The following is a 24533-nucleotide window of genomic DNA, read 5'->3' as shown; positions in this document are numbered from 1 at the left end:
CGCCACCCTTTTGGCGACTTTTGTGTGTCTAAAAACTGAGTCTTACAGGTCGCCACCCATAGCGTTTGGTCGCCACCCTTTGGCATGAGGTCACCACCCTAGCGGTAGGTCGCCACCCTTGGTGTGATCGTCCCATTTCGGGACTCAAAGTGCTTTGGGTTCCAATGGCCAGTTGGATTACCAAAGCGGTGCTCAGTAGAATGGGCAATTTGTACCCCACACATCGCCAATGAATCCGGTGGTTACGTGGGCTTTTCCGGGGCTAATTTAGTTCATCGTGAAAGTTGTTTCACTTTGTAACTAAATCGCGCCATCAGGAGCTTGTCCCACCCAATAACAAACCGCTTATGGAAGAGTCTTCCAAGTTTCATAAAACTTTAATGGTGTGCCTCAATTCACCCACTCCTTCTCTTTGATCCGATTTGCTCCTCTCTGTCTGAATCAAAACCAGTGAAGACAATGTAACTTCTAATATCAACTTCAAAATAAGAAAATTAGGAAATACAACAACTGAGAAGGGAATCAAATGAAAGATGGAGGAAAAGTTTGAAGGAATTGAAAAATTTGTTGCCAGCGATCTTAACCATAGCAACGCTTTACTCGCCAAACTTCCACGGCCAAAACAAAACGTGCCCGCCAGAATTCCGCCGCCAGAGTAAAACGTGCTTGCCAGATTCCAACGCCAGCGACGTTCTCCCGCCGCCGAACTCCATTGCCAACAACACTTGCTCGCCGCCTAACCTCAAAACGTGCTCGCCAAAGCCAACGCGTGCTCGCCAAAGCAAACGTGATCGCTAGAATTCCAACGCCTCATAAAAAAAAAAAAACGTCTCGGGATTGGCTCTGCTCTTCGTGTATTGTGCTCTGGACAGATTCCTCGCCTTCGTTCTTTTCTTCGTCATTACCAATCTGCTCTCCCTCGCCTACATGCTTCCTCGATCTGAAGCTTCACCTCTGTTGACGCTCTTCATTGTCGGTCTGAACCGTGTTGCTCCGATCTGCCATCGCTGGATGCGCCTTGAAGAATCTCGATCTGTCATTCTCTCGTGAACGCACCTTGTTCTTTCCCCTCCGCCTTGCCACCGATCTGAAACTCCTCCTTTTATCGCTGCTTGGGCGACGTGTCGCCCTTTTCCAACTTCGCGCGCTTTCTTTTGAAAGCGTCGTCCTCCTCATCAAGAATATAAGTGCTGGCGCGAGCACGCATCTCCTCCATCGAACGCGCCGGCTTACGTGTCAATTTGCTGTTCAACCCTCCCGGTAGCAAACCGTTTTTAAATGCTAAAGCACAAGCTCGAGGCTCCTCGTCCTCAACCTTGACCGCCGCTGCGCTGTACCTTGCCATGTACCCTTTCAGTGATTCTCCTTCTTGCTGGCGAATATTATATAGGTCGTTGATCGTCACCGGCTGATTCCTATTCGCCGAGAATTGCACTAGAAACTTGGATGAGAAGTCTCTGAAATTTGAAATCGATCCGCGCGGCAAAGTTGTGAACCACGCCATCGCCGTCGATTTGAACGTCGATGGAAACATCCTGCACTTCACCGCATCTGACGCCGCAATTATCACCATCTTCGTATTAAAATACAGAAGATGATCCTTCGGATCGGAATCTCCGCTGTAAGAATCCAGAACTAACGTTTTCATGTTATCCAGAATCGCCACACTCTCGACATCTTCCGAGAACGGACGGAACTCAGCCACGGAATCCGCTTCTCTGCTTCCATCACCTCGCTGCTCGCGGCGGTAGAAATCTAACTGAGCCTGTAGATGCTCATTCCGCTGCTGGATGTTGCCAATGCTGCGCATCACATGGCGCCATTGCTCCTGCGTCACCGCCGGTTGTTGTTCCGGAGCAGGTGAATTCTCTGGTGAGCGCTCCAGAGATCCCACCTGTGAAGGCGATGGAGGAGGTGGTGGTACAGGAGGTGATGGAGGAGGAGAAGGCGATTGTACTCCTGTCGTTCGTACCGGAGAATCCAGGACCACACGATGAGGCCGCCGAGGCGGCGAAATCCGCTGTCGCATTGGTGAATGATGTTGCCTCCTGCGTCGAGTCTCCATCCAAACCAGAAACGATGCAAACTCGATCGGAAAACCAATCACTAATCACAGAATCAAAATCAGAAAACCAGAGAATTGCCTAATCACAATCAGAGGTAACTTCATGCACAATCAATCCACGTGAATGGGAGTAGAGAGTTTACAGTCCCCACAGACGGCGCCAAAATGTTCCAGGAATGGACATTCAAGAGAGGTATAGTACCCAGAGGTAGAGGGATTGTGCTAAGAGATAATCAGAATGAGAGAGAGTGTGCTGAATTTCCAGTGTTATTTCATCCAATGAGCCAAAAGGTCCCCTACACTTGATAACTACCTCCTATTTATAGAGCTTGGGTACTACCTATTGGGCCAATTGGGCCTCCGAGGTCAAGGCCCATCTGAAGGCCAGGGCCCCGCCTCAGGGCGGGATACATGCTGGGCGTTGCCCCTCTAGGGGCTCGCCCAGTCCAAGTCCCTACAGTTTTTACCAAGAAAACTTGTTACTATAATGGTTGAAGCCAAAATTACAACCGCACTACCAAAGATCCATCCTAGTCAAAAAGGAATTTAAAGGCATCTAGCATTTTTGTATAAGACTTATCCTTGCAGTGACAGAGGAATTTATAAACATGCCATTATTTTTTTGAGCAAAGTTAACTTAATTTCAGCTGGAAGCCAATGTTACAAGGCATTATATGAAAGAGTATCTGTAAACCCCCCAAAAATGAAGACACATCAGAACAATGTGGCATTCACAAAGCTTTTTAGCTAGCACTGTGTGTGTGTATATTTAAGTAAAGTTTTTCATCAGAAAAAGAAAGCGTATTTGAACCTTCACTTTTCAAATCGTTCAACCTTGAGGAAGTAAGCGCAAGTAGGATGAATTTTTTTTTTTATCACCAAAGATTACAAATTCATTGAAGGGAGTATAAGGGGAACTTCAATCCCATATACATATAAAGAGAGAGGAAAAGAAAAAGAACTGGACAGAACAGAGTAAAAAACAGAACAGAGCAAGGTCATATAATAACTAAGACCAATGCAAATAAACAAAGCTTATAACCTTCCAAAACCCAAACCACGAGACCAAGTAGTGAAAGTTAGAATTGCAGGTAGCAGCTTGTAAACCAACAAAAAACTAGAAGATCTATGTGGTAAAATTCAGTGCAGCAACGACACACACCAAGGCCTCACTGTCTTCAATTCTGGTCCAAAAAGAGAGAATACCATGGCTGTAACTACAGGGATCCCAAACAGACAAGAGAATTTGAACTCCAATCAATTGATGAAAAATGAAAGAAACTTAAGGAAACATAAGGGCCTTCAAATTACCAATCCGCAAGGTATCTGCATCTGCCTCAGAATTATGCAGAAGAAAACAGTAACAGCCCTCCAAAAAACTTAACAAGTTTTAGACCCCCAAATTACAAAGCCATATATCTGCTAAAGATAAAACTCCTAGAAACTAAAGGCTAGATTACCCAAGATGAAAAGAAAAGCATTTAAAAAACTACATAACCAAATAGCATTCAGCCCCAATTTGAATTGGCCAGCTTAGAGACACAAACCAGAACACAACACAACACTTTTGATGTCACCACACCAGAAAACACCAGCAAGAACATTTAGGTTGTTTCCTTTGTAAAATTCTAACAATAATAAATATTCAATTTGAGTCAATGTTCTTTTCAACACACAAACAACCTTGATCAGTCATATTTCACAATTTTACAAGACCCACAGATGGAAATTGAAACTCCCATCTTCTTTCAAAGAAAATAGGGAACATACAGCAGGCGAGGAAGAAAACTGAACAAGAAAAAAACTGACCTTATCACAGAGGAAGAGTCGTTGAAGGGGAGCCTCTGGTGTGGTGGGTGCGCTGCCGGCGGACTGTCGAGCTTGTGTCGAGCGTCGAGCACTGGCGGAAGTGAAGGAAACACCTGCTGAATGTGCGACAGTTACAACAGCAAGGAAGAGTTACGGCATCGAGCAAGGGTTGAGAAAAGTGGACTAGCAGCGGAGGATTGTGGTTCAGATGGGGAGAGGTTACAAGGGAGCAAGGTTTGCAGCGTGCAGTCGAGTGAGGGAAGAGAAAAGGGATTCGCGGTTAGGGTTTTGTGAAATTTAATTTAGGGAAAAATATATTAACTTGGGTAGTGGTTCAATTAACCGCTCCCTAACAACCAGAATTGCAACTTGGGTAGCGGTTCCATATAAGATAGAGTTTTTATATTTTTTTTAATTTTAAAAATTGTTGCTTTTATGTAATTTTTTTTTTATAACACTTGGGCAGCACTAACATTGAACCGCTACCCCATAGCTGCTGCCCAACCCCCTTTTTGTGGTAGTGTCAAACATATTAAGCTATGTAATGATTAATATGTGGAGAGGAAATGTGGAGAGGAAAGGAGGGTGGGGTTGTAGGTTGGGTCTCTTTTTTATTTTCTGTGTAAACTTTCTTGTGAATCCCTTTTGACGCTATAAATGGGGTACTCTTTTTCCTTGTTAGGTTTTTTCAAGGGGGTTTTGTCCTAGCAAGGTTTTAATGAGGTCCCTTTTATAGTGTCCTTTCTCAAGAAGGTAGTGGGTGGGTAGTGGGTGGGTAGATTTGACATTTGTTGGAATCTTGTCTCTTAAGTATTTTTATTATGCTGTTAGTTAGTTGCTCTCTCACTTGTATTGGGTTGAAGTACCCCTTGTACTTCTATTCAATATAATTCAATATAATTTTATTGCCTACCAAAAAAAAATGTAATGATTAATATAAATTGACTTTATATATATATATATATATATATTATAATACAATAGAATAATTATAGAGTAAAAATATAGAAATTACTATCATAACTTAAAAGCATTTTCTAAATTTTTATGATATCTAAACTATGTAAATGTTTGATATCCAATCTCAAAAAAATATCAAATTAAATGTAAGAATTACTCCATAAATCATATTTTTTTTAAAACAAAAATATTATTGATTGAAAAAAAAAAATCCAAGAGAACACCCCTTTCAAGGTAAGGCTATGAGTTCAAAACACCTCTCAAACTAACACCCCCCCGGAACCAAGCCGAGCTAAGGGAGTGAGCCTCATTAAAACTTTACTAAGAAAAATCCAGTAGGAAAAAACCTTGTAAGAAAAAAGAGTACTCAAACCCAAAGCAAACAACAACAGCAAATAGGCTATGATAATAACTATAAATTAACAGAGTTGTTTCATATTCATAACAAATGTATTTATTTCTCTTGTAACCAAAAAAAAAATCATAACAGATACTCCGAATTATAATTATTGTGGTTAATATTCATAACCGCTCATATTGTAATTTTTTTTTTTGAAATACCGCTCATATTGTTATTAATAGACATATAATGACGTAATGAAAAAATATTAAATTTATAAAAGTAACATTGACTTCAAATATAACTAGCGGGATTACCCGTGCCCTGCACGGGTGACTTTTGTTATTTACAATTTAAATTTCATGTAATATTATGTTTTGTATCTTTTTAGTAAATATATTTTAACAATTGTTTCAACTATATGTTCTTAATAGTTCTTAATAGTGATAATTATGTATTAATCTACCACAACTTTTTACTTATAAATTTTTAATTATTTAAATATGAAAAAAATTAAATATTTTAAATTATAAGACTTAAATTCACTCAAATTTTTATATATGCATTAAATCAGTATTTTAATTTTTTTATACATGTTTAATTATTAATATTTGATTGATTATTTTTCATATCAATGTTTCTATTTATAATAGCAATAACACTAATAATAATATATATATTTTGATTCAAAATGTTTGGTGAATGTGCATTTCCTTAAGGGATTTCGCCTAGGCTTCTGGTCCGGGTTCGATCCCCTCTAAGGGAAAATATAATACATTTGTGGTCAGGGACATTACTACCGTATCCCGAGCCAGATTAGTCACGTGGGGCTCTTTTCCCCCGTGGTGACTGGTGGCCAAAGGACAAAAAATAAACATGTAACAACAAAATAAAACCCCACTTCTAATAAAACTCAAATCAAATCATAGGAGAAAATCGCCAGATTAAATAAACCAAAATAATAGATAATTTATGAAAATTATTTAGATCCAGAGGCTTCTCTTATTTTTGAATAAACTCTCATGTGACTATTACTTTTAAGTTTGAACTCGTTCCTCTTTTTTGTCCTTGACTCTTCGATCATACCTTTGGTAACCACCGCCTACCAGGGACGATGGAGGAAAAATTCATTTTATCAATCCAAGCAGATAAATTGAAGGATGTTCGTCTTTCCCCTTCATGATTTAAAAAAGGGGTGAAACAATATATGATGGTGAATAAAAAATGGATGAATAAGTAAATAATAGGATCATGAAATAGGGGTGTTCATAACCGAACCAAACCAATTAAAACCGCTCAAATCGATCCAAAAAAACCAAAAACTGAAAAACCGAAAATAGCAAAAACCAATATTTACGCTAATGGATCGGATTGGTTTTTAGTTCCCATGTTCTAAATCGTACTGATCCAAACCAAACCAAAAGTATTTATTTATTTAAATTTTGACATACATAATTACCCATTTAACCATACTTATAATATTTTATTTCATGTATACCCAAACCTTTACAGTAATGTGTTTAACATTTTCCACGTTAGGAGACATATGTCTTCTTTTCATTCAGCGAAAGTGAAACATATCAGTGCGTATATAATTCATTTCTTACAGTATTGATGTTAGTGTTAAACATGATATCTTGTCTCTGTAACTTTTACAATGCTTCTTGCTTTATGATTTTATTTTCTATTTTGTTATGTATTTCAAGATTTTTACTTTCTTGGAAAAACTGAAATCCAATCCAATCCAAACCGATAAAAATTGGATCGGATTTGAAAAAAAATTTGGGTAATTAAATTATAAAACCGAAACGATTGATAAATTATTTTTCTCTATAGTTGTTTCAAATGAAAGAAAAATTGAAGGTGAAAGTTCCTTATTATGAAATTGAATAAAGAATTGAGAAACAGAAAAATGAAAGGGAGGAAATAGAGGAGTATGAAAAATATGGAAGAAAGTTGAAAATACTTACCATGGAGTAGACGAACGGAGAAAAAAACAGGATGGGTTTTTTTCATAAGAAATTTCAAAGATGGGAAGAAGAAGTATAAGATGAATAGGAAATGGAGGAAAATGAAAGTCCTTGCCTTGTTTTTGAGGAGGTATGCACAAAAGGATGCTGAAATATTTTGATTTATTAATGTTTAATTTTTTCCTAAAATAAAATACTCATTATTGGTCAATGAAAAATTAATCAGAAATTAAACATATCAACAAAATTATTTGTATTAAATGTTCTAAGGATTCATTAATTAAATTATATCAAAATGTTATAGATTAAATAAATAATGTGAGAAATGTCTCAAAAGAGCAAATGAATTCTCTAACCAATCTATATATATATGTAAAGCTCACTTGAGCTTTTGCATTAAACTCATTAGCAAAGAGTATTAAATGCATTAAACCATATAATTCTCAAATTAAAAACTAAAAAAAATTATTGTCAATATTAAAAATTAATTTTGTTAAAAAAACTGAAATTTTCTTTAGTTTTGCATTTGACAAATATTGAAAATTAAAATTAGTTAATAATAAAATAATATTTTTAATAAATAATGTAGATAAATAGTTTGGTTTAAAAGCTCATTTGGTCCCCCACGAATGCGATTTGTGCAAAAGTGGTCCCTAAACTATTTTTTTAGCATTTCCAATCCCACACATTATGCTCCGTTAATACTGTTCGTCCCTCATTCTTTTTCCGTCAAATATTAACGTTTTAAGCTTACGTGTCATCTTTTAATAACATTTGAATAGAGAAAATTAATAAAAAATAAAAAATTATCACTCAATTAACAAAAAAAAGGAGGCTCTGCTAGCCAACGCAGGAAGATCATCCTTCCACCCCAGCGCCGCCACCTCCGCAAGCCAGCGCCGCCACGCCGACCGCCGCTCTTTCCACTCCGTCCACCATGCCGTTCCGCCAGCGAGTTGCGCAACCCCTAGTTCCCCCTCTTATCCGCATCGTCTCTCTATTTAGTGACCCACTCAACACCCAGATCTTGTTCTGTGCCTCGCATGTGTTGTGCGTTTGGCCAAGTGCGAGTGATAGAGGCATTGCTTGAATTTGGGGAGAGGTGCGATTTGAGTTCGAGATTCCGATCTGCTATTCCTCGACCCGGAAACCTCAAGGTGCGATTCAAGCTACAAACCCAGAAATTGAGAAAGAAGCAGAAACAGGATGATGTTGTTGTGGCTGGATCTTGGGCTATGCTTACATGTAGATCTATTTTGTTTAAAGTGATAGATCTAACCCGATCTGCACCTTCAACAGCAAAAGGCTTAATCTATTGTTGTTAAAAGGCAGAGAGTTGGATCTGTTTGAACCTGTCATGTTTTCGTGATGCTTTCCCATCAAAGGCATGAAGGTTTTAAATAAGAAATGTAGGGAGGCTGCAAGTTAGCCTTACTGTCGTATGCTTGGCCCTAATGTCTCCTGGTTTGTCTTTCTCAATTAAACAATATTAACCATTTTTATGCTGGTGTTGGGTCGTTAGTCATTATTCTACCTCTTACTTAATCTTGCTTAATGGGTGGTGGTGCTATTGATGTAAACTATTTGAACTCAATTTAAGGAATTGTTATGGGTTTTAATTAAGAATGACAGTTTTAATTTGGGGTTTTAAAAGATTTTTCTGGGTTTTTGGGTTTGAAGGTGATGAAGATGATATAGGAAGAAGATGAAGATCATGTGTTTTGAAGATGAAGATGAAGATGAAGAACAAGATTGAATGTTTCTGGGTTTTTAATATTTATATTTTTAATTAATTTTTTAATTCATCTGTGTGCCATCTTGCTTCGCCTCTCTCCTAATAAGCCTCCACGTCATTTAAAGATATGTCACATGGGAGAAAAACGTTAGAAAATTGACAGAAGGACCAACTATGATAAAAGGAGATAACGTGGGGGACTGAAAATGCTAAAAAGTTAGTTTAGGGACCACTTTTGCACAAAACGCATTCGTGGGGGACCAAATGTGCTTTTAAGCCAAATAGTTTTAAAATTAAAAAGCGCCGCTAAAATGAATTTAAAGTTAACTATAACATATATGTGCATTATTGAAAAAATATCTAATAATAATTTTGATCTATGATATATTAGTAAAAACTACTTATCCATGAGAGGGTTGTTCTCATGAATCATTTTCTATTAATAATATTCATATTTTGTTGTAAAAAAAATTACTTAAGGAAGCATAATAGAGATAAATAATAATGGTCAAAGTTGAATAAATGTTCGTTGTGAGAGGCATATCCATTTAATGTGATCGTAGAACCTCGAGAGATTATAAGTCTCTTGGCTATCGGCTTTGAGAAAACATTCGGAAACCAAATAAGTTAAATAAATTTAAATTCGCTTGATAATATTTTAAGCTATTTATGTTATCACTTATCATAATTCTAAAATTTAAAATTAATTTATTCTTCTTGACCTTGACAAGTCACAACAAATGACTTTCTTCGTAAAAAGTTGGATTGGGCGAGCCCCCCACACCCTATAGGAACTTGCCCAGGGACGAACAAGACCTAAAAGAGAGGAACTCGCTAGGGGCGAGAGAAAGGACTTAGGAGATTAGGGACCCCCTTAGGGCAAGCGCCAGGGGCGGTTGATGTATGTAAGGGAGTTGGGCCGAGTGAGGTACGACCCAACAAGCCCCATTAGTGGCAAAGTTAGGGTTTCATGTAACCTCTATAAAAGGGGACTTTATGATCATTGCAAAGGATCATTCGGCATTTATTCTAAAGGATTAGGCTATTACTAGACTTTTATTTCATGACACTAGCACTTAACATTTTTTTACGTAATTTAAATATTTCAAATTAACTTAATAATTTTTCATAAATTTTTTTATTTCTAAAAATCATTTCTATGCTAATAATTAAATATCAATAATAAAATTTGAGTAATATTAATTATTTATACAAAAAAATCTAATAATATTTATTGAAATGTCTTAACACAGTTTATTTACAATTATAATTAAAAAATATTTATTTATTTATTTAAACTATAATAATGTATATATAATGTTTAAAAATATTGTAAGTAAACCCATGCAACGCACGGGTATAATATCTAGTGCACATGTATAGCAAAATTAATTATTTTTGCATTAAGATTAAATTAAAGCATTACCTAGCACATGATTGATAAATTATTTTTCTCTATAATTGTTACAAATGAAAGAAAAATTGAAGGTGAAAGTTGCTTAACATGAAATTGAATAAAGAATTGAGAAACAGAAAAATGAAAGGGAGGAAAGAGAGGAGTATGAAAAATATGGAAGAAAGTTGAAAATACTTACCATGGAGCAGACGAACGGAGAGAAAAACATGATGGGTTTTTTTCATAAGGAATTCCAAAGATGGGAGGAAGAAGTATAAGTTGAATAGGAAATGGAGGAAAATGAAAGTCATTACCTTGTTTTCGAGGAGGTATGCACAAAATGATGCTGAAATATTTTGATTTATTTATGCTTAATTTTTTCCTAAAATAAAATATTCATTATTGGTCAGTGAAAAATTAATCAGAAATTAAACATATCAACAAAATTATTTGTATTAAATGTTCTAAGGATTCATTAATTAAATTATATCAATTTAATTTCAAAATTGTGGAATACTTCATTTTTGAAATTTCAATTCTTTAATTAATCTTGTCTAATTTAATTAATTTTTTTCGTTATTTCTTACAAATTATTTCATTGTTCCAATAAATTATCAATTCTTGAGCATCAAGGTTTTTAAAAATTGAATTTCAAAAGACAATTAATTATACTCATTAATTGTAGGAATTAATTAGAGCCATTAATTTCAATTATAAGAAATCAAAATTGTAGTATCTAAAATAGGAATATTTATTCAATTGCAAAATTTTCAAAAAATTAAAAAAAAAGAAAAATGATGCTAAAATTTTTTAAAAAATATATTTATTTTATTTTCAAAAAATTATTTGCTCATCACACTCATTTTACAACTAATCTAGTAATAATTAGATTTTAAACGATTACTATAGTAAAGGAAATTCGAATTTCAAAAAAATTAATTTATATTTTAAAATCATTTTAACCATAATATTAAAGAAAAACAAATAAATGAATTTTAGAAAAATAAAAATTAAAAGATCCAATATTTATTTCTATTTGAAATAATTACGAATATTTATTATATCTATTTAGAATATTGTTAATTAAAAAAAAGGGATTGCAATTATTTTTATGAATCGTATTTTCAAATTTGTAATATTTTTTTAAAATATTTGATTTATCTTAAAAAATAATTTCAGGGAAAATAAAAATTTTATTTTTTTTAATCAGAATTGATTATTTTCAAAAAAAATTAATCTAATTATGAATTTTTAATAATGGATGAAATGAAATAGGTTTAGAGATGTTCATGTATTGTATCATGTTTTCGAAAATATGGAGGGGCAGAAAATAATATTATTTGGAATTATATCCTTACTTTGATAGTTTTTATAAGTATTACTTATGTTTTATTCTTAATAAATATTTTACCTATATTAAACTTAGCAATTAATGTGACAAAAAAAGTGGAAATATATATTTTTGTTTTGGAAGGAAAATGAATTACTTAAGAGGAGACATGTGGCATAGGTCTTCTAGAAGAAAACCTTCTTTTCATATATATATAGATAGATATAGATTGAAAAATTAAAATAACATTTACGTTGAAAATTAAATTAAAAAGGATTTAAATTAATTTTATTTTCTGATTTTTTATTATTTTTGTTCTATTTTCGAATTCAATTTTTTTTATTATATTAGATATATTTTCAAATAAAATTCCTAGTAAAGGTTACATAAAAAATTGAAATTAAAATCAATATTAAATATTGAAAATCTGTACTTTCGAAACAGATGAAAAATTAAAATAATAATTACGTTGAAAATTAAATTAAGAAGTATTTTTTCCGATTTGTGATTATTATTTTTTATTTTCGAATTTAATTTTTCTTATCATATTTGTAATGTTTTCAAATATAATTCAAAGTAAAGGTTATATAAAAAATCGAAATTAAATATTAAATATTAAAAAATTAAAACATTAATTGTTGTGATAATTCAATTAAAAAGGATTTAAAATATTTTTGAACTTTTAAATAAAGGTTACATAAAAATTGGAATTACATTAAATGATATTAAATATGGTGAGTCATGATTGTATGTTGTGACAAAAAAGTAGAATGAATATTTTTTTTCTTGGAGAGAAAATGGATGAATATGGAGGTGCCATGTGTCATAGATCTTCTAGAATAAACCTTATTTTCACATATATAGATTTTTGGAATATTCCATTTCTTGGAGAAAAAATTCCAGAATATGCTCTAGCTTTTTGGATCAAATAGGATAATAAGGTCCGCTAATGGAAAAAACCTTGGAAATTTGTTTAGTAATGAAATGTTTATTAATGATGTGTGTCTCACATATAAATTATTTGTTTGATTTGTAGAAGTTTTAGCAAAAAAAAAAAGCAAAATTTTTAAAAAATTGATTTTTTTTTCATTTTTGAATTTAAAAAAGGTAATTAATTATATCCATTGACTTTAGTTATTAATTAGAGTCATTAATAACTATTATAAGGATAAAATGTTTAATATAGATTAAAATTTCGGAAGAATAAATCAAACTTAATAAAAACATGATGCTTATTTTCCAATTTACCAAAAAATCATGATGCTGGAAAAAAAATATTTATTTGATTTGAAAACATTCATTTTCTCATCTAAGTAAACCAACAACCAATAATATTAATTAGATTTTCAACAATTATTATAATGAAGAAAGTTAAATTTCAAATGTAAAATTAATATAATATTTCCTTCCAATAAATTTTTTAAAAAATTTAAATATATTTTTTAAAAACATGTTAAAGACATAAATTATAGGTTAGGAAATAATGATAGTTTAAATTAAAAGTTTCAATATTTATTATCAACATTGCTGTTGGAGTTGAACAAACAAAGGATTCCAATTTTTGTTGTGTATTATATTTTTTAATTTGTAATAAAAAAAACTAATGTTAGATTTATTTTTAAAATAATTTCAAGTAATTTTTATATTTAAAATTTAAAAAGTGAGAAAAAGATTTCGAAATAATCATTTTTTTTTGAAATAGATTTCGTAATATTACTTGAATTGTCACAAACTTTCAAAAATATAATATTTAAAAATATACATTCAAGTGTATCATATAGGATAAGGAATTATTAATAATAAATGAAATTAAATAGGTGAGAGATGAAATATGTTGTAACAAAAAAGTGGGATGTCTTTTTTTTTCTTGGAGGGAAATTGGAAGAATTTGGGGGTGCCATGTGGCATAGGCTTCTAGAAGGAAACATTATTTTCATATATATATAGATATTAAATGTATATAATCAATAATAATGTCATGTAAATAATGAAATATTTTTACTTTTTAATTTCAAAATATGTTGAAATAGTCAAACATATTAATTTAGAAAATATATTGGCCGGATCTTCCTATGTAACCAAAAAAATATTAATTTAGGAAATGATTTATATAAATATTAAAGCTTCATATAAATTCACTTTGTAGTAAATTTAATAAGATAATAATTTTTTTTCATACTTTCATAATATTGCAACTTTGACCTACATAAGGGGAAAGAGATATTATAATGCCATGAAACGGTTATATAAGTCATAAGCCAACCATAAAATAAAAAGTTATAAATTTTAAAATATGCATATTGAGCATAATGCAGATTGAATAATTTAATTATGAATGTGAATAATTATTGTGCTTATCTGTGTCAAATAATTTCTTTTTTCAAACATGCGTAATACTCCTTACATGGAGTATAATTTATTTAAAAATGGATCATCAATAATAAGACTCTTTGTGTAACCTTCTTAAAATATAATTTAGAATACTATTTACTTACCTTACATGATACTTTTGATAGACTTGGCTTATCAAAAAAAATTATAAAATTAATATAAATATGGTCTTATTTTACTATTGAACCACATCTAAATATACATGTTTAATTTTTCTATTTAGCTTTTAAAGTAACTTCGTATGATAATACTATTTTTAATTAGTTTTGCTTTCAAACTAGCTAAAATGCATTCACACTTCCACAACGAACATGTGGAATTTGAGTCTAGACCAGAAATGTAGAGGAAGGAGCTTCTCGAGGTCATTTAGGAAAATAATGTGAAAATGGTGTCTTAATAAAATAAAAAGTGAAAATGTTGAAATTAGTGGAAAAAATTAAAGAATGAGTAATGGTTCTAATATATTTAACTATAGAATGTGATCGAAGATACCAAGCATATAATTACATTAAAATGTGATAATTATTCATCAATTATATATATTTATCACGTCCATAAAATATAATATAATGAAAAACCATGAATTTCCTTCTATAGGAGTTATGATTCTTCCTATCTTGCATCTTAATTCTTTTACAACATTGATGACGCTGCATTTTATTTAGCTATAAATTGGTGTATGTCTCAATGAACTAGATGCGTTTACAAAGTATTCACCCAAAGAGTTTAGACAAAGCCCCTTTGAGATGGGGGACCTGATCATGACTTATGAGGACAAGGATGGACGTGTTAGGTTGTTACCGGGGTACAAGTTTGATCCCACTGATGAGGTTCTTGTGGATTTCTACTTGAAGAGAAGAGTCTTTGCTCAACCTCTTCCTTTTCAAATCATCTCAGATTTTGATGTGTTTCAGACCGAGCCTTGGGGTCTGCCAGGAGGAGGTTGGTGAAACATTTTATTTTTAAATTAAATCTCTCTTTTTTCCATTCTATGAATTCAATTTAACACTCTCTTTTCAACATTCTCTCTTTAATGAGTTAAAATCATGTGAGTTCAACTAAATTGGAAGTTTGACCCATATTTTTCAATGTTCTATAAACTCTTTAATCTTTTATAGCCCTTGTATCCAAAGAATGAGAATTAGCCCTGTCACACTACAAGATCAAAAATTTCCCATGTCCCATGAATATTATGTGTTGCTTTCAAGTGTGAATTGAACCAAGATGATGTTTCAAATTTAATTTTTATCCTCGCAGATGGAAAGATTTTCAATGAGCGGAAGTGCTTCTTCTACAACACGATGGGTCATGGCATTGAAAACCTTGACGTGAGAGTTGTTGGAAGTGGAGAGTGGAGAGTTATGGAGAAAGGAAAAGATGTTCCTATCCCTCAAAACAAAAAGGTGATTGGGAAGAGGAACACTCTGAAATTCTGGAAAGTGCAAGGAGCCAGTGTTAGGAGGACCAAATGGGTGATGCATGAGTTCCGTCTTGCATTAATAGCTAACCAATCTAATTAAGGTAAAAGATTAATACAATAGACTTATTGACTATGGTTAATATCTCACATTGACTAGAGATACAGTCAAATAAGCCCCTAAAAGTTGTAGAGCAATCATCACTTTTAAGCTAATTTTTTTGTGTAGAGTTAGGCTAAAACCGAATTTTATGACTAACCTTTTTCATTATCATAAAAAGATTAAACAGAGATTTAAAGTTATGTATTTTGAATTATCAGGAAAATAGGTAGGGTCATTTTCGTAGTTATTTCCTTTTGTATTATTCATCATAATATTTGATAACTGAACTTTTATTACTTAAAATGAAGATGGCAAATTAGGCTGTGTACCGAATCTTTCAGAATGAGGACGCAAAGGAGAAGGCAACAGGTTCTAATGGTGAAATCTCAAACGGTGGCAGAAATACTACAAGTATTGAAGTTATTGATTTCAATGTTAAGCGTGGCAGTTTCTCAAATCTTCCCCCAATGACCCCTTCCTCAAGTGAGGGAACTGAATCTCCTTAAACAAAACTTTTTCATGCCCTGTTTATTGGTGTCCTCTCTTATAATTGACAAAATATATTACTTAATGATAAATGTCATGTCATGATATAAAATAAAAAGTTGGTGCAATTTTAAAATTGACATTTTAGTATATTAAAAAGAAAAGGACACAACCCAATCGAGTTATTTTGTTACACTTAATAGCTCATAAAAGCCTTCAAATTTTATAAAAATCTTGTGAAAAAACTCCATCTAAACATACAACAGTGGACTGGGCGAGCCCCTAGAGAGGCAACGCCCAACATGTATTCCGCCCTGAGGCGGGGCCCTGGCCTTCAGTTGGGCCTTGACCTCGGAGGCCCAATTGGCCCAATAGGTAGTACCCAAGCTCTATAAATAGGAGGTAGTTATCAAGTGTAAGAGACTTTTTGGCTCATTTGAGAAAATCACGCATGAAATTCAGCACTCTCCCTCTCATTCTCTCTTAGCACAATCCTCTACCTCTAGGTACTATACCTCTCTTCAATGTTCATTCCAAGAACATTTGGCGCCGTCTGTGGGGATCGAACCCACGACCACGTGGTAATAAAAGTGAGCTTAAGTATTTGGGAGTTCTTGAGAGGTCAGCGCCCTCAAGGACTGTTGTGCAGTCAAGGATGGGAAGTGGGGCAAGGAGATTAAGAAAGGCTTTGTCGTTGGCGGACAAAGATTCCTCTGAGGGATCGGTGATCCCATTGGGCTTCTCCGTCCAGTAAAGAGGAAAAAGGGCGGTCCCGTCTCTAAGGGTGAATGCCTCTGGGTAGGCGGGATGAACCGCCACACGGAAGTACTTCCGCGCGAAGGAGGACTTCGCGTTACTTTTGTGGGGATGCAAGCACTTCCGGCCGGCTCGGGCCTTCAAGGAAATCCATCCTTTGTTTTTGATGGACTTGGGGTCGACGTCGTAGAGGTAGAAGAAACTGGTGGGGGATGGGGCGATGCCGACAGTGGCGCTTAAGATTTCAAAACATCGAATGAAGGCCCAGGCGTTGGGGTGGAGTTGGCAGGGAGCCGCGTTGATGTCGCGGAGGACGGTTTGGACAAAGGGCGAGAAAGGAAGCCTGATTCCAAGCTCGCTAAACATGTATTCATACGCAAAGAAAAAATGGGATCTCTTTACGTCGCCGTCTGGCTTATGAAGCCAGGGGCGATCCCCAGGACTGCAAATCCAGATCCTGAGTTTGACGTTAAACTCATCGTCATTAGACAAACCACCCAGGGAGTTCACGAACTGCACGATGAGATCGCTATTCTGGAAAATAAAGGGTTGGTCTATAGCCTCGTGAGTGGGGGCTATTTGGACTGGAAGGGGCAGAGTGGCGTAGGTTTTTAGTCGGTAAGGTGGGATCTCCGGGACCTCTAAACGGAGGCCGCCGGCGGCGGTGGCATCAGGGTCGCTTCCGGAGGAAGAAGAGGAGTGGTTAGGGGAGGTAGGGTTTGAAGCCATTTTTAGAAGACAGTGAAGTGAAAGAAAGAAAAAGATGAGTATGTGTATGATGCAAAGATAAGGACAGTGGGACTCACCGGAGTAGGATGTGAAGAGTGGGTAGCGGAAAGGGTGATAAGCGACGGCTCCGGAACGGAAGTGGGCAGAGGGAGTTTGGTAAGCGATTAGGGAAGTAAAGAGAGGTCTCGGAAAGGGATGACTGTGGGGAAGAAGGGTTTTTATAGGAGAAGGGGGGAAGCTGGAAGGGTGACGCGTGTTGGACGCGTGGGGAAGGTTGGAAGTCATGATGGTTTTGGGGAGGTGGGTCGCGTGCAATGGGGAGTTACTGCGCACGATGGGGCGGTTATGAAAGGTGAAGTGACGGTTCCGGAGAAAGAGGGAAATTGATGTAACTGACACATCACGTGGGGCAGTCACGTGGGGCAGATAGGGATTTGAAAGGGTTTTAAAATAAGGGAAAGCGCGAAAAGCCTCGCCACTATAAAGATCAAACACCATCGCCTGACAGGTGACACCAACAACAAAGTTCAGTCGCTCGCCGGGGTTACCGCCAGTCAATGATTGAATGATCAGCACGTGACCCATGCCTGCCACCTTTCCCGCCGGCGAACGATCATACACCTGCTCCAACTTATCGCCAATACAAAGTAATCGCTCTCGCCGCTCGTGGACTTGTGGACTTGCCAGCTCGGGTTGCTCGTCAAGTCAGTGGACTGGGTAACTGAAAATGCTAGTTTCCTTTTGCTCACGCCATGTTGGCGATATAGTTTACTTCTCTTTTCTCAAGCCATGTTGGCAGTGCAGATTCCGGTGTACTGTAAGACATATGTAAAAGCATTTAAAAGACACACTTAGCTCTCATACTTCGAGCTCGGTGTCTTGTGGACTAGTGGACTGGGCGAGCCCCTAGAGGGGTAACGCCCAACATGTATCCCGCCCTGAGGCGGGGCCCTGGCCTTCAGTTGGGCCTTGACCTCGGAGGCCCAATTGGCCCAATAGGTAGTACCCAAGCTCTATAAATAGGAGGTAGTTATCAAGTGTAAGAGACTTTTTGGCTCATTTGAGAAAATCACGCATGAAATTCAGCACTCTCTCTCATTCTCATTCTCTCTTAGCACAATCCTCTACCTCTAGGTACTATACCTCTCTTCAATGTTCATTCCAAGAACAAACAGCAAGATGGAATAGAAACAAAATTGGCTAACCGGCCTAACCCAATAAGGGAAGAAGGCAGAATGATGGAAAGAAAAAGACAAGGATAAATATTTATACACACTTTGACGCTCATATGATCAATCAAACATTTCAATGCAGTAAAATCTTTATACACACAATTCAGCACAGTGCATTAGCTGATCAGGAACATCATTAATTAATTCTAAATTGATGGTGAGACATCAGTGTTGGAAATGATTGAAAGACAGAAAATTATAATTGAGGGACATAAAATACGGAAGGTAGGGAAAGAGCAGACAAAAAATTAATATAATGTAGGAGTCACTAGTAGAATACAGAAGAAGAGGAACGAAGATCCATCTCCTGAGTCCAAGCGTTTTTGTCCTGAACGTGCAATTGCCAGTAGCTTTGAGCCACTGCGTCTGGGTCCATGTTAACCGAACCTCTCTGCGACGACGACGCTGTTGTACTTGTTCCTCTGCATTCCCCACCAAAACATGCATGTGCTAATCATTTAGTGCCTCAACTTGCATATATGAATTAACATGCATGATTTATTGGACGTAATGTATAAATTAACAATCAGACAACAATTCAAGATATTGAAATATGGCTTAAAAAAGTTTACTATTCTAGAATATACTTCATTTTTATTTTTAGTCCGTACAAAAATTATCATTTTTCATCCTCTAAAATCATCGGTTTCATTTTTAATTAATATTTGACGTTAATTTTTCATCCAACTTTGACGGAAGTCCACATGGACTTAACATGGCATTTTTTAAAACTTGAAAAGTTTTTGGTCATTCAAATATCCCCATTTTCATTTTTACTCCTTACAAAAAAAATTATCTCTCTAAAACTAACAATTTTGGTTTTAGTCTTTGATGTTAAACAACCAATGACAAGAACCTTTCGCCCTTCAAACAACCAATGAGGCCAATGACAAAAATGGAAGAAAAATCAACTTCAGATCTCCACCTTCATTGAAAACCTTTCACTGATCCAGCTCCTGATGTCGTCATTGGACCCGACGAGACCACTGGAGCAGGGGAACTTCCTCTTGTCAAACCCTAATATCCCTCCACCATCTATTCTCTCTCTCGAAGGCGTCATGGACGGTATGGTTTAGCACCACGAAGAAGTAGATGCAAAACTATTTGGCCAAAGGTTATTTCTAAGGGGGTGGGGAGAGAAGATGGGACGTGGGCTGCTTTGGGCAAATGAGGTGGGGGTGAGAAGGGGAAGCGGTGGGTGGGAAAATGAGTGCTAGAGGAGAGGGAGAAGATGGGCAAAGGGTGAGGGGAGGGGGAGTGTTGGGGGAAGGAGAAGGGGTGATGGGGAAGGGGAAGGGGAAGGAGATAGTGTGGATTGAGGAGGGGGGCAAAGATAGGGGTGGGAGTAGGTGGTGGGAGAAGGGGGAGAGTGTGCGTGGTGGACTGGTGGGTCAATTAATGTTTCCTCGTGCAATTTAAATGTAATTAAAGTTGCAACATGCCATGTCTTTTTTAGATACTATTGTTCGGGATTGTATTTTTTCGCTTTCAGACTTTGATGTTTTCTCCTTATTGTTTGTCCGCCGGACAGGTAACTGTGCGGCCGACGCTTTAGCGTCACAAGGTGAGTTTGTGTGGATTGAGGATGTCCCTCCTCAGCTTATTGGCATTATCCAATCTGATGTACTGGCCTCAGTGCCTCCTACTTCTTCTTAATTGAATGAGTTTTGATTTAAAAAAATGAAAAAATTAACGTACACTAAAAACGAAACTAATAGTTTTAGAGGGAAGAAAAACATAATTTTTTTTTGCAAGGACTAGAGACGAAGCAAAAAAAAATTTAAGCCTTGAAATTAAAATAGTTTTAGTATGAATTTACATGATTTTATTATTATATTGAACTAAATTAACTTTTACTCACTTGTTTTTTTTAATAAGTAAACTCTTAGGACAATTGATAACTCAAGTGGTAAGAGTTATGGGACATATGTATATGGGTTGAGTGAGGGAGGTGCAGAGTTCAATCCCTGAAGTGTGCAATTTATCTTTCCGATTTAAAAAAAAAAAAAACTTTTAGCTATAGGACATTCTACTAAGCAAATAAATAATTAGTTTAACTTCTATGATCATTTCATCCTCATTTAAGCAATGAAGCATACAACCAATTGATTCCACTCATATTTCGTTCTATCAATCCAAACATCGCATTACTTAAAATAGTAAAATGCTATGATGATGACATTCTTGACATATGTTCTTAATTGCCCCTTTTGGGGGTATATGTGCATGTGGATTGTGTGGAATAAAAAAACGGAATCGATTCAATGGATTGGCATTGACAACTAGCTAGTAAAAGATCCGAATGAATGATTGATATTGAGAAAAAGGGAAAGGATCTATCTAGCTAGGAGAAAAACAGAGGAAACGAACCTGGGTGGGCCAATAACACCATCAATGATAACATGGGCTACATGCACTCCTTGAGGTTGAAATTCCCTGGCCAGGCATTGTGAAAGTGCCCTCAAAGCGAATTTCCCACAGCCTGTCTCATGTCCCCCCATTGTGTGAAGCAGAAATGCAGTGTTATTCTCACATATTAATTCAACTAATTCAAAATCAAACTCAGATAAATACACTATTTTAGCCAAACGGTAAACACATACATCTTTGAAAATGATTAATTCATGAGACAATTGTTTGAAAAAAAAAACTAATAAAAAAGTGCGTTGAAAAGTGTTGGAAAATAGACTAGCAGCCACTTTTTAGGTTTTTTTTTTATAAGTCAAATTTATTTGGAGGTACATGGTAAGCCATTTTTAGGTAAAAAGAAGTACTTTTCTTAAAGTAATTATCAATATATTTAATGTTATATTATTTTAATCAGAATTAATTTGTTATAGAAGAATACTAACAACAACACCCTCTTTCCAACGGTTTTTCCATTGATTGATAAAAAATTTAGGTAGTATCCACTAAAAACGAGTTTCATTTCACTTCTAATTTAATATGAGTCACGTAAATTTCATTTAATTAATGAAAAAGTCAAAAAAAATGTTTGAAAAAAAAAACCATTACTAGCAATACTCATTTTCTTAAACAAATTACTATTCGTCTTTATAGTTGTAAGTAATTAATCTCTGAGTGAAATTTACACTGAGGTTTGAATTTAATTTGTATTACATGTACCGAAATTTATAGTTTGTTTAGCACTGACCAACATGTTATTAGAAAATAAAACTTAATAGTAATCTATATATAGTTCTATACTATAATAAGGATAAATGAAGGAAAGAAAAGGAGTGGTGGTTACATAGTTCAGAGTATCCAGCAATGCCGTTAAGAGAAGCGGAGCAGCCAGTAAAGAGAATCGTGCCCTTTCCTCTTTCAACCATGCCCGGCAGCACCTTAATTAATTTCACCAAACAAACACTCATAGAATCATGTAAAATTAAGAATCAATCAAATAAAAACAGTAGAATGAATAATATTCATATATTTAGCACAAATGATAGATAGTTAGGCCGGTACGTGTTGAGCGCAGAGGAAAGCACCGAGGGATGAAACATCTAGCGATTTCTCGAAGGATTGAAGAGGGAGGTGTAGGAAGGAGGTGGGTGCGGAAGAGAATGGTGGGTGGTGCGCTGCATTGTAAACCAGAACCTCCACGTATCCCAGTGACAGCACCCCTTCAAATGCCTCTCTCACGCTCTTGGAATCGGAACAGTCGATTCTTATCGCAAACACCTGTGCCATTTCTTCCCTCGCTATTTCTTCCGCGAATCTTGAAAGCCTCCCTATCATGAAATATCTAATTAGTTACTGAATTAATCTCCACATAATGAGAATAATAACAAAAATAGCTAAGGAAAAGAGAATAAGAGACACAACACAACTAGCTATACATATATCTGTCACTTTGTGAACATATATATATATATATTATTATATATATGTGTGTGCTGAGTAGATAAGAATAAGAGATCTGATAATGAGTAGATATAAGAAAGAAGCTGGATAATAATACTATTATAATAATATATTGAGCTAAGGTACCTAAGTCACGAGCGAGAATGGCGACGGTGTAGCCTTCATGAGCGAACTTGCGAGCGATGGACAGGCCGAGGTTGGGCCCTACACCAACGATGGCTGCAATGCCTCGTGATGAAGCAGAACTTGCCATGTTGCGCATCTTTGTTTCTCTTCTCTTCTCTTGTGTTGTGTATAGTGTCTCTCTCTGGTAATGAGTTAAGAACACGATCGAGGAAAATTAAGGTGGAATATTTTGATTAGTAACTAAGGATTTTGGAAGGAGTAATGGAGTAGTGAAGGTCGATGGAGGAGAGGAGATTTGGGAGAATTGAAGGTGAGGAAGGAGTACTTCTCTTTTCTCGATCTGTCTGTTTTTGAACCTCAACACACAGTTTAATTTCTTCTCTCTTACGTCTTCTTTGTCCCTCCAAATCAACACTTCCTCACCTCACTTATACTATGTTTTGGGTCAACTTGCAAGGTAGAGTACTGTACGTATCTGTATGTATGAATTGAAGATAATTTTGGGGCAAAATACATTATTCTACTATGACTTCTGACCTGATATCTATACTAGATACAAAACACAAGCCCTTTACAACGAAAAAAATCCAACGCGGCCTTCTCTCAACATTTTGCCACGCGTGCGTCAGTTTGGCAGCCTTCATTCGATTACCCTTCTGGCAATGGAGTTATATGTTTTGTCCCACTGTAGATACATATGTGTTTCGATTTCCTTCTGTTTGCTAGCTGGAATGTAGTTATATGTTTTGTCTCACTTTTGAATCTCAGTTTTACTCTTGCATATTATTCTTGGCACTATAAATAACGATGTAAATCTCATAAAAAATGCACACCCTTCCTAACTGATTCAGTTGTGTTCCATATATTGAGTTCACCTTTTTCTGTCGTGATCCGATATGGAGTTTGTTTACCACAATGTTGATGAGCTTCGTTCTGGGAAGCAACATTGGAGGATTTTGGTGAAGGTGGTTCGAATTTGGTATAGCCAAGGATTTGCCACATCGAAGCTGCCCCTTTCTCTTGAGTTGGTGCTGATGGATGACAAGGTATGATAGTAATCCTCTGTTTATATTTGGTATTTTTTTTTGTAAATCAGGGTAATTGTAGGATGTTGGTATACATGACAGGGTTCCAAGATCCATGGGATTATTAAGAAGACTCTGATGTACAAGTTTGAGAAGTTACTGGTTGAGGGCAATGTCTACAGTTTGTCTTCCTTCGTTTTAGTGGATAGCAGTGGGGATTACAAAACTACGAGGCACAATTACAAGATTTGTTTCATGTATAACACTGAAGTGCGCCACATGCCCCAGATTACTATTGATGAGTTTCCATACAGCTTTGTATCTCTTGCTGACATTTTAGCCCCTAGCTATGATTCGGCTTATCTGATTGGTAAGACTTGCTACATGTATACGTGTTTGTAAAATAGTACATACAACAAAGCTTTTGCTTATCTAACCTGTTTTGAATTATGTTTGCAGATGTCATTGGCATTTTGACTGGTGTTGGAGTTGAGAGGGAGATTGTCACTGATGGAAAGAAATTGAAGATGAATGTCATTGAGATTGAGTCTGCAGGGTAATTTAATCAAATGAGTTTTAGCTTTTTAATTTCAAATTGCAGACAACCTTTTAGTATTACTGATTTTTATCTTTTAACAGCCTCAGGGTTGAGTGTGCCCTCTTTGGCGCCTATGTTCATGAGTTAGCTAATTTTATTGGAGGTGGTAAACTCAACAACCCGATGGTCATTATTCAGTTTGCCAAAGTGAAATCATTCGAGGGGAACAACAGTCTTCAGAATGTGCATGGTGCTACA

The 24533-nt window shown here is 35.4% G+C and overlaps 2 protein-coding genes across 2 annotated transcripts; one reads left to right on the top strand and one right to left on the bottom strand.

The window, feature by feature from the left end:
- The first annotated feature begins 14742 nt into the window (after positions 1 to 14742).
- Positions 14743 to 16022, top strand: LOC130712354 (NAC domain-containing protein 83-like). Its single transcript, XM_057562188.1, has 3 exons — positions 14743 to 14938; positions 15254 to 15468; positions 15837 to 16022. The coding sequence occupies exons 1-3, from the start codon at positions 14743 to 14745 to the stop codon at positions 16020 to 16022; spliced, it is 597 nt and encodes a 198-aa protein (XP_057418171.1).
- A 2746-nt stretch (positions 16023 to 18768) lies between these two features.
- Positions 18769 to 23323, bottom strand: LOC130710048 (uncharacterized). Its single transcript, XM_057559202.1, has 5 exons — positions 22713 to 23323; positions 22188 to 22453; positions 21970 to 22063; positions 21090 to 21201; positions 18769 to 19141 (listed from the first exon to the last, which is right to left on the bottom strand). The coding sequence occupies exons 1-5, from the start codon at positions 22846 to 22848 to the stop codon at positions 18988 to 18990; spliced, it is 762 nt and encodes a 253-aa protein (XP_057415185.1). The 5' UTR covers positions 22849 to 23323; the 3' UTR covers positions 18769 to 18987.
- Between the last annotated feature and the right edge of the window lie 1210 nt (positions 23324 to 24533).

The sequence above is a fragment of the Lotus japonicus genome, chromosome 4 (genome assembly GCF_012489685.1).
Source record: "Lotus japonicus ecotype B-129 chromosome 4, LjGifu_v1.2".
NCBI lineage: Eukaryota > Viridiplantae > Streptophyta > Magnoliopsida > Fabales > Fabaceae > Lotus > Lotus japonicus.
The sequence above is the reverse complement of the archived record's forward strand: the minus strand, read 5'-3'. Positions and strand labels throughout refer to the sequence as shown.

What these genes read in the sequence shown, in the direction of transcription:
- LOC130712354 (XM_057562188.1), top strand. Translation starts at nt 14,743, where the DNA reads ATGGGGGACCTGATCATGACTTATGAGGACAAGGATGGACGTGTTAGG. An exon ending in TTGGGGTCTGCCAGGAGGAG is followed by an intron (nt 14,939 to 15,253) that starts GTTGGTGAAACA and finishes TTATCCTCGCAG; the next exon opens with ATGGAAAGATTTTCAATGAG. An exon ending in GTGTTAGGAGGACCAAATGG is followed by an intron (nt 15,469 to 15,836) that starts GTGATGCATGAG and finishes ATGGCAAATTAG; the next exon opens with GCTGTGTACCGAATCTTTCA.
- LOC130710048 (XM_057559202.1), bottom strand. Translation starts at nt 22,848, where the DNA reads ATGCGCAACATGGCAAGTTCTGCTTCATCACGAGGCATTGCAGCCATC. An exon ending in TGCTGGATACTCTGAACTAT is followed by an intron (nt 21,202 to 21,969) that starts GTAACCACCACT and finishes GACATGAGACAG; the next exon opens with GCTGTGGGAAATTCGCTTTG. An exon ending in GGTGTTATTGGCCCACCCAG is followed by an intron (nt 19,142 to 21,089) that starts GTTCGTTTCCTC and finishes TGGGGAATGCAG; the next exon opens with AGGAACAAGTACAACAGCGT.